This window comes from Triplophysa dalaica, chromosome 18 (genome assembly GCF_015846415.1).
Source record: "Triplophysa dalaica isolate WHDGS20190420 chromosome 18, ASM1584641v1, whole genome shotgun sequence".
NCBI classification, from domain to species: domain Eukaryota; kingdom Metazoa; phylum Chordata; class Actinopteri; order Cypriniformes; family Nemacheilidae; genus Triplophysa; species Triplophysa dalaica.
Genome location: NC_079559.1, coordinates 9,759,428 through 9,771,158, shown reverse-complemented (window position 1 = coordinate 9,771,158; position 11,731 = coordinate 9,759,428). Strand labels below are relative to the sequence as shown.

The 11,731-nt window shown below is 39.5% G+C and overlaps 1 protein-coding gene across 2 annotated transcripts; it reads right to left on the bottom strand.

Annotated features, from left to right (window-relative positions):
* Positions 1–1,308: 1,308 nt before the first annotated feature.
* prdm2a (PR domain containing 2, with ZNF domain a) lies at positions 1,309–9,902 on the bottom strand. 2 transcript variants are annotated; one of them, XM_056772608.1, is made up of 4 exons: positions 9,717–9,902; positions 8,095–8,168; positions 5,028–7,403; positions 1,309–4,844 (listed from the first exon to the last, which is right to left on the bottom strand). In XM_056772608.1, the coding sequence occupies exons 2-4, from the start codon at positions 8,111–8,113 to the stop codon at positions 2,995–2,997; spliced, it is 4,245 nt and encodes a 1,414-aa protein (XP_056628586.1). In that variant the 5' UTR covers positions 8,114–8,168; positions 9,717–9,902; the 3' UTR covers positions 1,309–2,994. The 2 variants fall into 2 exon arrangements, with proteins under 2 accessions (XP_056628586.1, XP_056628585.1); XM_056772607.1 differs by having other exon boundaries at positions 1,309–7,403.
* Between the last annotated feature and the right edge of the window lie 1,829 nt (positions 9,903–11,731).

Sequence of the window (11,731 nt, the reverse complement as noted above, 5' to 3'; positions counted from 1 at the left end):
GTATGGTTTCATATTAAATTAAAGGGTTCTACCTTTCAGTGAACATATAGGGCATAGGAATGTTTTTCACCCCTACAGTTTACTGATAGTAAGCAGTTAAGGTCGCAATTACACCAAACAAGCATTTTGCACAGGGTTCTTGCTTGAACATCCTATAGGCCTTCTGCAGGGCAGAATGAGGATGATATGACCAGACAGAAAAATGCAATGTAAGATGCCTGAGACAGAGCTAAAGGGACAAAAAAAAACAGCTGATCATAATTGCAATGGCAAACCAAATGTGACCATGTTAAGATGTTATGACCAGTATATGGGAGACCGGGTATGATTGTAACATGGGGAGAGTTGTAAGACCAGCAGTTCCAGCACTCAGGGATAAGAAAGCAGTCATGTGATCACTTAAGTGTACCCACCTCCTCCCAGATCCACATGGATAGTTGACAAGGCTGGAAATACCAATACACCAATTTTAGAGACACAAAACTGATTTTGAAGTAAGAATGTATTTTTTGTTTACATTTGTTTAGTACTTAAACTATTGCTGACAATCTAAGAATGAGCATCTTAGGAGAGAATAAAGGCAAGGAAAGAGCAGAGAAAGCCTACTAAGAAAATGTTGAAAACCAAGGTTAAGGAACTTAACTTCTGCGTTTTCTGTATGGAGCCCTTTTCCAACTCGAAGCCAAATAAAGTGTGGGTAAAACATGCTATAAGCAGTCTCTGGGCCCACAAAGCCTGCACTACACGATTAATAACATCCATTTGTCACCACTGTGACTCTGATTGAGAAATTAGATACACAAACTTTCACAGGTTGACAGTGTAAGATCTACATGTTTTAGTTAGATCTACATGGTCTTATCAATTATAGTTGTTTTCATTAAATGAAGACATTAGTAGTTGAGCTGAGTGCAAGTTTTTTTTAGCAGACTTGCTAAAAAAACTATGCACAAACTTGTGAGTTAGACAGAAAGTGGAACTGTTTTAATAAACAAGTTTGTGAAGCATACTGCATGGCATGGCCTATGTTTTTTTCTTCTTTTGACTAACTGTTACAACTGAACAAAAAAGTGTTAAAACCATACCTGGTCTCCCCTATTTTAAACAGCTTTAGGTCACACCAGATACATAATGTTTCTTTTAATATTGTTTATACCCCTTCCCCGTTTCAGTTTACGTCTCAGTTGTTGAATCTTAATAGAAATAGTAAATATATTATTACATTATTAATAAGATCAGTCCAACATCATTTTGTTGCTCATGAAGCTAATAGTAGTAAAACACAAGAAAGACAGAAAAGACAAGAGAGAAGTTTGAACAATTAAATATTCTTTGTGAACAGAACATACATAAACCCTGCCATTTGAGCACAGATGTTTTCAATATACTGCATATATCTGTGCTATATTGCAGAGTGTGATACACCAACACTCACACTACCATTCATACATTACACCTCTGGCATGCTACACATACAGCATGTAACAAATAAAACACAACAACACCTACAAAATCCAGTTACAATGCAGTGATATCTGTAAACTTCACTAAGACACATTTGTCTTCCCCCTAAACACTGAATATTTACATTAATAAATAATTAGTAGTAATAAATAGATTTTATTGCAGTGCATCAGACACAGATGAATATGATCTACACAGAAGGGCTATAAAATCAGCTCCAGGAGTTTAGTTTTAAAGGGATACTTCATCCAAAAATGTATATTCTGTCATTATTTACTCACCCTCGAGTTGTTCCAAATCTGTATACATTTCCTTGTTGTGATGAACACAGAGAAAGTTATTTGGAAGAATGCTTATTACCAGACAGATTTTGCCCCCGATTGACTACCATATTAGGAAAAAATACAATGGTCGTCAAAAGTGCCCCAGAACTGTTGCTGTCATACATTCTTCAAAATGTAAAGTCATTTATCCTACAATGGGAGTCAATGGGGGGCAACATATGTCTAGTCCTAAGCATTATTCCAAATATCTTTCTCTTTGTTCATCAGAACAACAACATTTTTACAGATTTGGAACAACTCAGAGGTGAGTAAATGATGACATAATTTTCATATTTTGGTGAAGTATCCCTTTAACCCTGCTTTAAAAAGAAATCCTTAAAGGCATAGTCCAACTATAAAATGAAAATTCTGTCATTATTTAGACGACCTCTTGACATTTCAAACCTGTATCAGTATCTTTCTTCTGCAGAACATAAAAGGTATTTTGAAAAATGTTGGTAACAGAACACTGGATTTGTCTGGTCCATAAACGTCAATGGGACCAATGGTTTTTGGTCACCAACATTTTTCAAAATATCTTCTTTTGTGTTTTGCAGAAGAAAATCACACAGGTTTAAAGTGACAACGGGGTGAGTAAATGATGACAATATTTTCTTTATGAAGGTGAACTATTCCTTTGAGTTCTCGATCCTTTTACGTGTAACAAAAATAAGAGACTGAAACTCAACAGTTCGGTGGCTCAACAAGAATGAAACTGAATAGCTTTGACGTATAAAGTGCAAGAGACCATCACTCTCCCAGAAATGTAAAACTATACTCTCTAAAATGACATTTGTATGTTTTTTTGTAATCTGTTAACAGAGGCCTACATTATTCGTTACATTTAAACAGGTTTTTTTCCAATCCAACGCACCGAACCTGCTTATCGCTGCTGTTGGACTGAAGGCTTGTACCTTCAAAACTGCCACCTTACAATAAATAAAAAACACACCACTTTTATGAATTAAACACTGTGTTGTCAAAGTTGATGAGCTCTTTTTAACACACAATAAATATACAAATATATGGGGGTGAGCACCCTCTACATCAGAATGAGCAAAAATATTTACACAAGACTAGTTGGTCAGATGATCACGTTCATACTATTTGACTGAAAATCCTATAGGTGTTGATTCATTAAGCTTTAAAAAATATACAGTCACAATACAATAGCTAACATCAATATTTTCTGTTCATTTCACAATTTTTATTTCTTGACTTGTAAAACCACAGGACGCACGATGATGTTGTGACTGTCCGAGTGTTTAAGGAATCCTGTTGTGGCGGTGGACTGCTGCACGCTACGAGTAACAGGTCCACCTGCTCTCTCCCTTAACCTCAGAGACAAACACTCCTCTCTTCTGGGCTGTATCTTCACATCCTCCACTCTCTGCTCCACTTTATTCCCTAAAACATGTACCCGAACAGCCGCTTCCTGAGAGTTTACCTGAGCAGAAGAGGAGAGGACTATCTGCGGTATGAAGCTGCCCTTTTTACTAGACTGAACAACAGACGTCGACAGAACAGTGGATCTTTTAAGTCTTATATTCTGAGTGGTGTCGACTGATGTGTTTGGCTTGTTGATTTGACTCTTTGTTATCATCTTTGGATCGTGGTTCGATCCATGTGGATTTGCTATCTGTCTCCGAAGGCTTCTGTTGTTCTCTTGGGCTGAAACGATGCAGTGGTTTCTTTTCTTTGGATTTCCAATGGCAGGTCTCATGGGGCAGCTAAAAGCTATGTGTTTCTTTAAGCTGGCGGTATACGTGAACTCTCTGCTGCAGTGAGGACATGCATAAACCCCCAGGTCATCTTGAGCAAAGGCCTTTCTTCCCCCTGCAGGTCTGCCCTTTTGCATCAGTCGAGATTTCCTCTTATTCAGGATATTCATTTTGACTGATGATTCATGGAAGGTTATCTTCTTTGTAAAATTTTGTCTACTATTTACAATCTTTGCAGGTGATAACACTCCATTTTGCGCTTTCGCAAACTGCTTAAGTGGTACGGGGTTCTTCTTAGGAGTGTAACGCTTTCTGTCGCTAGCGTTAGCACATGCTAATATGTGCTTGTGCAGTTCGGGCATGTTGTCAAAGCTCTTGCCACACTTTGTGCACCGAATGGCCGTGCTGAAGGTCTGAGGGATGTTGTGGGTTGTGAAGTTCGTAGCAGATGCCACTGTTGTCCCAGTTGGTGTCCGGTTATGGTACGGGAACGGAGGCGGTTTGAAACTTGGGTAATGTTGATTAATTCCCAGTCGTACATCTGGGGCTTTCGGCTTGACCCCTCCAGATGCCATGATTTTTATTGTGGTGTACAACTCTTCGGTAGAGTTCGAGCCCAAGTCACCCACCTCTGCTTTTGAGGTTGTGTTGTCAGATTTTCGTTTACCTTCTATGAGGGGAAGGTTTGCATTGATGTCAGCTTTGGGATTGTTATGATTTTCTGGCCTTAGTTTGCCATGCACAGCCTCGGTGTGTGAGCACTCCTGACCAGGATGAAGATCTCGCTGATGCTGCTCCAAGTTGCAGAGGAAAGCGAATTCCTTAGAACATGTTTTGCAGACGTAGATTTTACCGATGCCGTGATAACTGGAACGGTGCTCCAGCAAACCTGTGTCACTGTCAAACAACTGCACACAAAATTCACATTTATACGGCCACTCCTTGGAGTGCTCCCTTACATGTTGACTGAGACTCTTCATAGACTGAAAGGGCTGCTCACAAACATTGCACATGAAGTTCTTGCAAAAAGAATTCAGGGGAGATAATTCATCTTCCACTTTGTTGTCCTGTTCAGAGTAGTCAGAAGTTTGAATATTAGCATTGGCAGGGCTGACTGAGTTAAGCATCCCTTCCTCCTTGCTCTCTTCTTTCACAGCACTGATGGAAGCAGTAAGGGTTGGTGTGCCATCTGTAGACGTTGATGACATCTCTGCTGGTGTTGACTGCGTGGTTAGCAACGGAATGGTGTTTTCAAGACTGAGAGGCTGTGATTGATGCTCTTGCTGTGTTATTGTATTTACAGATATATTGTCAGAGACACACTGAACAGAATTTGCTGGAAGGGAAGGCAAAATGTTTTCAGTAGATTGCAGTGCAACAGTATATTCAATCACAACAGTGTTTGTGGGAAAGGTCAAGGGAGTGATGCCAGATTGGTCTACAGGCAGAGAGGGAGGGAACATCTGCACATCAGAAGCTAACACAGAGTCTACTACCAATGTTCTTTGGGCTAGCTCACCTAAAGCTGGATCTGAGACCCAATGAGGGCCTTGTAAATTCATTGAAGGGGCTGCAGGTATAAGGGTGTGGGTCACACCCCCAGGAGCAGAGCTCACCCAGTCAGGGATTGTCACTTTAAAATCTCCCTGTGTGAGATGTACAGGATAGTCAATACAGTCTTCCACGTTGCTTGTGGGTGGCACAGTGTCAGATACCAAGAGTGTGGAGCAAAGGGTTTGAATTTGATTGGGCTCCGCTGTAGGAGTAGGTAGAAAGGATACAAAAGGTGGAGAGGAAGAAGATACCGCTTGAGTTGGAGGGATTTGAGCAGCTGTATGGATATTGACAGGAGCAAGTAAAGACGTGGTTGAATCAAGTGATGCAGAAGGAAGAGTAAACTCAAACAAAAGTTTTTCAGGGTTCGGCAGACCTGAATCAGGCAGTGCCATGACTGCAAAGTTTGTTATGTCAGGACCACCAAAGACGTCTGCTGTAGCAGGAACATCAACAGAGGGAATGTCTACACCACTACACTCATTCATAAGAACCTTCTGAAGCATAACAGAGTTGGGTTTAGTTTTCCTAAAAGCAGGCTGAGTGAGGTAGACTCCTTCTGAGTCACAATCTATGCTCTTTCCACCAACACTTAAATCTAAAATGGACTCTGCTAAGGCCGCATTGCTCATTGAGCTGGAGAGGTCCAATGGCTGTTGATTGCAAGAGTTTCCACCAGTTATTGATACAGAGCAGTTTAGTGGCAAAACGTGTTGCATATTAACTCCATCAGAGTTCTTTGTGATCAGGTTCAAATGTCCCACTCCAGCATTGCATGGAAAACTCAACCCCGGAGATTTATGGTTATCCAACTTTGAATCCTCGGTTTCTGCAGAGTCAAGATCTGGAATGACACTTTCTACACTCAAATCAGTGCTTTGTTGTGAGGAACTGGGAGGGGATGTTGTTCGTCTCTTAAATTTTGTTGTTGGAGGTAAAACAGTTAGAGATAATGGAGCGCCCAGCTTCTGGCCTTCTGTAATTAGAGCAATTGCTGGTTTGCCATCCTGATTCTGGAGGAGCTGCTTGAGTTTGGGAGACAGATAGACAGTTCTTTCCCCGTGGAAGGCAACGGTCTCCGTAGACTCGGGCAGATGAGTTGCTACCAGTGTAGTTCCTGATGTAGAGGTCAGTGACAAAGACAGAGAAGACGATGAGGCTGTTAAGATGGATTCGGATTCCAATTCTGTTTTTATTTGTGGGAGTAGAGGTGGGGTGGAAGTTCTGCGTTTGGTTGAGGATTGCCCGGACAGGTCAGAGGTGCAAGTATTGGCTTCTATGTTAAGAGCCTGTGAGATTTGAGCAGGACTAATGATAATAGCATTCAACCCAATAACAGAGCCCTCTGAGGTCATCTGAATCATCCCACAGTTACTTACAGCGCTTGTCGATACAATTTTGCCATCTATGTAAAAGCTGAGATTCTCGGAAATGTTGCTAGAGATGTCAACCATGTACTCTCTTTCCTGACTGTTGTTCTCCATACACTGTGGGCTGGTAGTTTGAGAGTCCTGTAAGGGTTCAACAAGCTTTTCTCCCTCAGATTCTTGTGTGATTGTGACGTTCTTACAGACTCTTTTAGGAAGAAGTTGGAACTCATGGATCCTCCGTTGATGTCTCCTTAGACTCGTATTTGTCCTAAAAGCTTTTTTGCAGTACTTGCAAAGGTTTGAGGCTTTGGCATCATTGTTTTTATTGGAAGCTCCCTTCTGTTTACCATCAGATGTAGTGTACTTCACTGAATCTGGGTTTGGTAATACCTTGTCTCCTTTAGACAGGTTTACAGTGTTCACAGGTACACTACTGCCAGGCACATTCTGACTGACACCGTAGGTGGTGTTTGAGCGATGATCCGGCTTTCTGTTTCGGTTTTCGTGTCTTTTCTCGTGCCTCCGACGACTAAATAGCGTACTGAAGGTCCTTCTGCAGCGACTGCATTTATAGTGCTGTGTGTGAGCGTGTGTTTGCATGTGGCGTTCTAGGCCTTGACTACTCGTGAACCTTCTCTCACAGCGAGGACAGGGCAATTTACAGGAAGCCTGGTGTTTACCAACCGGGTTGTATATTTGTTGTATATTTGTTGCATTCTCAGTAGCATTTGCTTGAATTTGATTAGCTAGGCTATGAGATACAGGTAGGCTGGTGCTCTGGATGGACTGGACGGTCTGTTTGTCTTTACAATCCATGTTCTCATCTGTTTCTTCCTCTATACCTTCAACTATCTTTTCTTCCTCTTGCTCCATAATGCTGCAAACTGCTGCTTCGTGAGGATGTGCATGATGAAGCTCAGGTTGCTGTAGAAAATCGGCGGATGACATACTTGGTCTCTCCTCTACCAAAACTAAAACATAAAACAATAATGTGACACACTAAAGGCTTTTTACATGCAATTCTTAAATGTAATAAAGAAGTGTATAACATTAACAATCTTAGTTTATGATAAAATAACTTCTACTTTATGGTTACAACTAAGTTTTTGGAGAATAAAATGTCAAAATTTGGTTGAAATAATGTTACATTGTCATTCGGTGTAAGACCATATTTATGTACAAATTCATACAACATGCTTATTCCGACTTGTAGCCTACTTATTAAAATATATAAAAGAATAAGGGAGCATATTATTTTATTGTGCTTTAAATGAGTATAATATTCTTATACCCTGTCAACACCGGAAGCGACAGGCGCGACGCGAAACAGCAAATAATATCTCATAAATATATTTTAATATGTTATAAATAGATTTTTGTTGTAAATATGCCTTACAAAACTGAATTACTTTTCAGTGGGCATTCTCTGTAAATCAGGGCAATATGTATGATATTTACTTTTTGCTCTGAAAAACAAATTTTTCTAACAACAACAATTTAAAGCAGTATTACACTGATTTTTTTTGTGCTTAAATCCTTTTTCACCTTAACCCATACCTATATGTATATACATACATATTTACATATACATATATACTCAGACATTCTTGTACAATGTTAAAAATGTACACAATTCTGAATATAAAAATATTGCTAACTTACTGTCATTCGATCTCCACATCTCTGTTTAACTATCCTGGTCTGATGTTTCTTGCTTTGTGTTTAGGTGAGACACCCTGTTGATAGATATAAAAGTAATAAGGTAATAAACAGATACAGTAATATCTCCACTGTGAGGTAATGACAATGAAGCCCTCAAAGGCAATACTTTACAAAGTAACATACAGCGATATATTTTTGGTTATACAGTTTATTTTTACAAGTTTGTACCAGCACCAATACTTACTCCTACCAAAAGAGATTCATTAATGTTATACAGAAGATCATGGAGAGACATGGAAAGACCCCTAACTGTGTAAAATAATAGTTGAGTACAAAGAGTGCTCAAATTCTGAAAACATACTGTAGAAGCAGTGTCATTCTTATAGTAGTGACAAATGTACGCTTATACACTGTCCCATTTCTTACTATCCCTGTTAGTTCAGTAAGAACGTAATGTTATGACCCTCCCTGTCACATGCTAATAAATAAAATTTTTGAATAATGATATCAGTTCTTCTCAGGGGTGTGGCTGATCCGTATGTACTGTATATACATACTGTGATATTATATATGTTATTTTTGCTCAATAGTCGCAAACCTGAAAGCTCTGCACTTAACCATCCACTTATACACGATCCAAAATCCAAAACTATAGGCTACATTAAAATATTTATTTAAACTTACAAAATTCAGGCAGTGAAATAAAACTACATTGTGAGCATGGTGGTGGTTAGATACGTGATATTAAGTTATCCTCTGTATTTCTAAAAGGTTAATGGTGTTATGACTCACCCTGTGTTACAACACTCCCCTATTGAATGACATTTTAATTCAAATGTATTTATTGGATGAACCCCTTGAGATGCACCATCTCGTTTCAAGGGGGTCCTGATACATGTCTCAAAACAAAACATATAAGCACTTGTCAACCTGTAGAATTGTGGGATCAGAAAACCTAACCGAATATGAATGAATCTCATATTACACGTCACATGACGTTTTAATGGAGGAAACAAACAAATTATTAAGACCATGGGTACCAGAACCAGACATAGAGAACAGAGCTTTTGCCCGGGATGCTGAACAAACAACGTAATGCGCCCATAACTACCGCATTATACGTATCGATTTACAGTGAGTGTTTTTAATATCACAGATGCCTATTTAAATAAATGCATTCAACGGCACACTCAAAATGCAAAAATATATGGAAACAGCGAGTAGATTTAATTGTTTGAAGCGTGTATTGTGTTTACTCTAAGACTAAGACTGTAAAGAAAGGATCATTTGTCTGTGCACATGTTGCGGGAGTCTGACAGCCCCTTTAAATAAGACAAACCCTGTTTGACGCTGCTGCTGGACGCAGACAAGAAGGTCACTGTCAGTGAAACGCGTTTTATGTTACAGATCTTTAAAAGTCGTTTGTTGCGTAACGTTAGAGACTGGTACAACATATTGATGTGATTAAAGCTGTCTTAAATACAACATCAAACCAGAATATAATAGCAAATACAAAAGACATTAATAATAGCGATTCGAAAAGCCAGGTCATGCAACATTATTTTGATCGGGTAACGTTATGTCCTGTGGTGCCTGTGTTAAATTGCCTGTACATTGCTTACCAGCTTTGTTGTGACGCCTCGCTGCTCTAGTGTGGTGGGCACGCGCAGCACTTTCGTTGCTGCAGTCGCACGCGCGTTGATCGCTGGTAGACTGCACTGACTGCACTGCGCATGTGCGAGATTTCATGCACCTGTTTGGTAGCGCCGACTGTTTGCATTTACGCGACTGGAAATCTTTTGTTTTAAATCTTATCGAGGCCATGACAAACTTACCCGCGATTTGCTGTTTATAATTTTCTTGTTTTATTTTTACAGACTCGATTTATTTAAACCACATTTACATTGTAATGTTAACAAATGCGATATAACTGAATTAGAAACGACAAAAAAGTGTATATGCGTGAACACGTACAAGGTTACACAATAAACATCTTTAAATAAACAAATATTCTATTTAAATCCCAAATTTTAGATCATTTTAGAAATATCAATATTAGTGTGAATCCGTCCAAATCTGGAAAGCACATTCCTGTAGTTTCTACGATTGACCACTAGATGTCTCTGTGCTATACAGTACGTCTCTATTGCTGTGTTGGTGCCAGTCTATTTGAGTGTGTGTCCCATTTTTGTGTGTGGGACCGTTTGTTTGTGATGTATGTTCTGGAAATACGGGGCTGATACCAGCACATGGGTGTCAATAGGAGGTATAGATTGGTGATCTGTCATCAGCAGACCTCTGTTCTTTCCAACAAGCACCCATTATAAAGCTGTCACATTACACTTTACATTAATCTTCACCTACTCTCTCTCAGATTTATTTATTCAGCTGCACTTCTGCCTTCACAATCTCACCATCATACTGAACATTCTTTCAGATAACAATGTGTGTGTTTGTACGAGAGTGAGGCACCAACATGTGCCATCCATGTTCCTGTTGTATGCTAATGAGTGAGATCATGTGTTGTCACATCTCTCAGTAGAACATGTGGTTAGTCTTGACTCTTCGGTCAAATGACTGGACTGCCATGATTAATTAAATTCTAAACAACACACTTCTTTATCATCATCCGATCTTTAATGTTGGCTTTTACCCCAAACATATTTCTGTGTATGCAAATACACCTTTGAATGCAAATTCTTCAATTTAGATACTTTTAAAAAGACCAGCATCGCTTGACTCCCAGCATTCCTTGACCGAATCCGCTTTAACCAGCATGAACCAACCTGAAATTCACACTGGTCTAATTCACCCTGGCTTTTCAGCAGGGAAACTAACTTACTAACCTAGTTGACTAGAACATACACAAATCAGCATTAACATGTGTGCGTGTTTGAGAAAGGGTAATATCTGTGACATTTTGACTCTTGCATGTTAGTGTGAATTGTTTGAGGATGATGAATTTTTCTGAAGCGTCAGTGAAGGTTTAGATGAAATGCCATTTTTAGAAGAATTTTACCTAATTTTACCAAACAAGTACACTTAATTTTAGAATGGTTTCTTTTTTTTTAAAGAAATAAAGACGAAATAGACAGGTGCTGTGTGTAATTTTTTGGAGGATCTATTGACAGAAATGGAATATAATATACATAACTATTTGAAGCATTATGTTTTTGGTACCTTAAGGCTTGTCCACACTGGGATGATAATTGCGCGCCAAAGGTCGCCAATGTGAGTGTGTACACCGATGCACAAAACGGCAGACGTACAAGCGTCTTTTTTCTGAAGCGCCATTTGCACGAGCACACATTGACGAAGAGGAAGCAACGAGAGAATGAGCTGGATTTTTTATGAGTTCCAATAAATTAACATGATAAATACTGTACATGACAAGTGTTGTGTCAAGCAGAGTGTTTAATCCTCATCAAATCACATCAGTCCAGTCTCTCGCTGGTACTGCATACACAGCCTCCCCAGAAATATATCAACCGAGTGGGCAGCACTGAGAGTGAGTGTTTCACGGGGCCTGGGGAGTAACCAGAAAGCTGGGAGACTCTGTATGTGTGTCTGAAGTAAAAATGAGGCTGCTGCCTGGCGATATTAACTTTCCTCTCAACACTCATGCAGGCCTATTCTC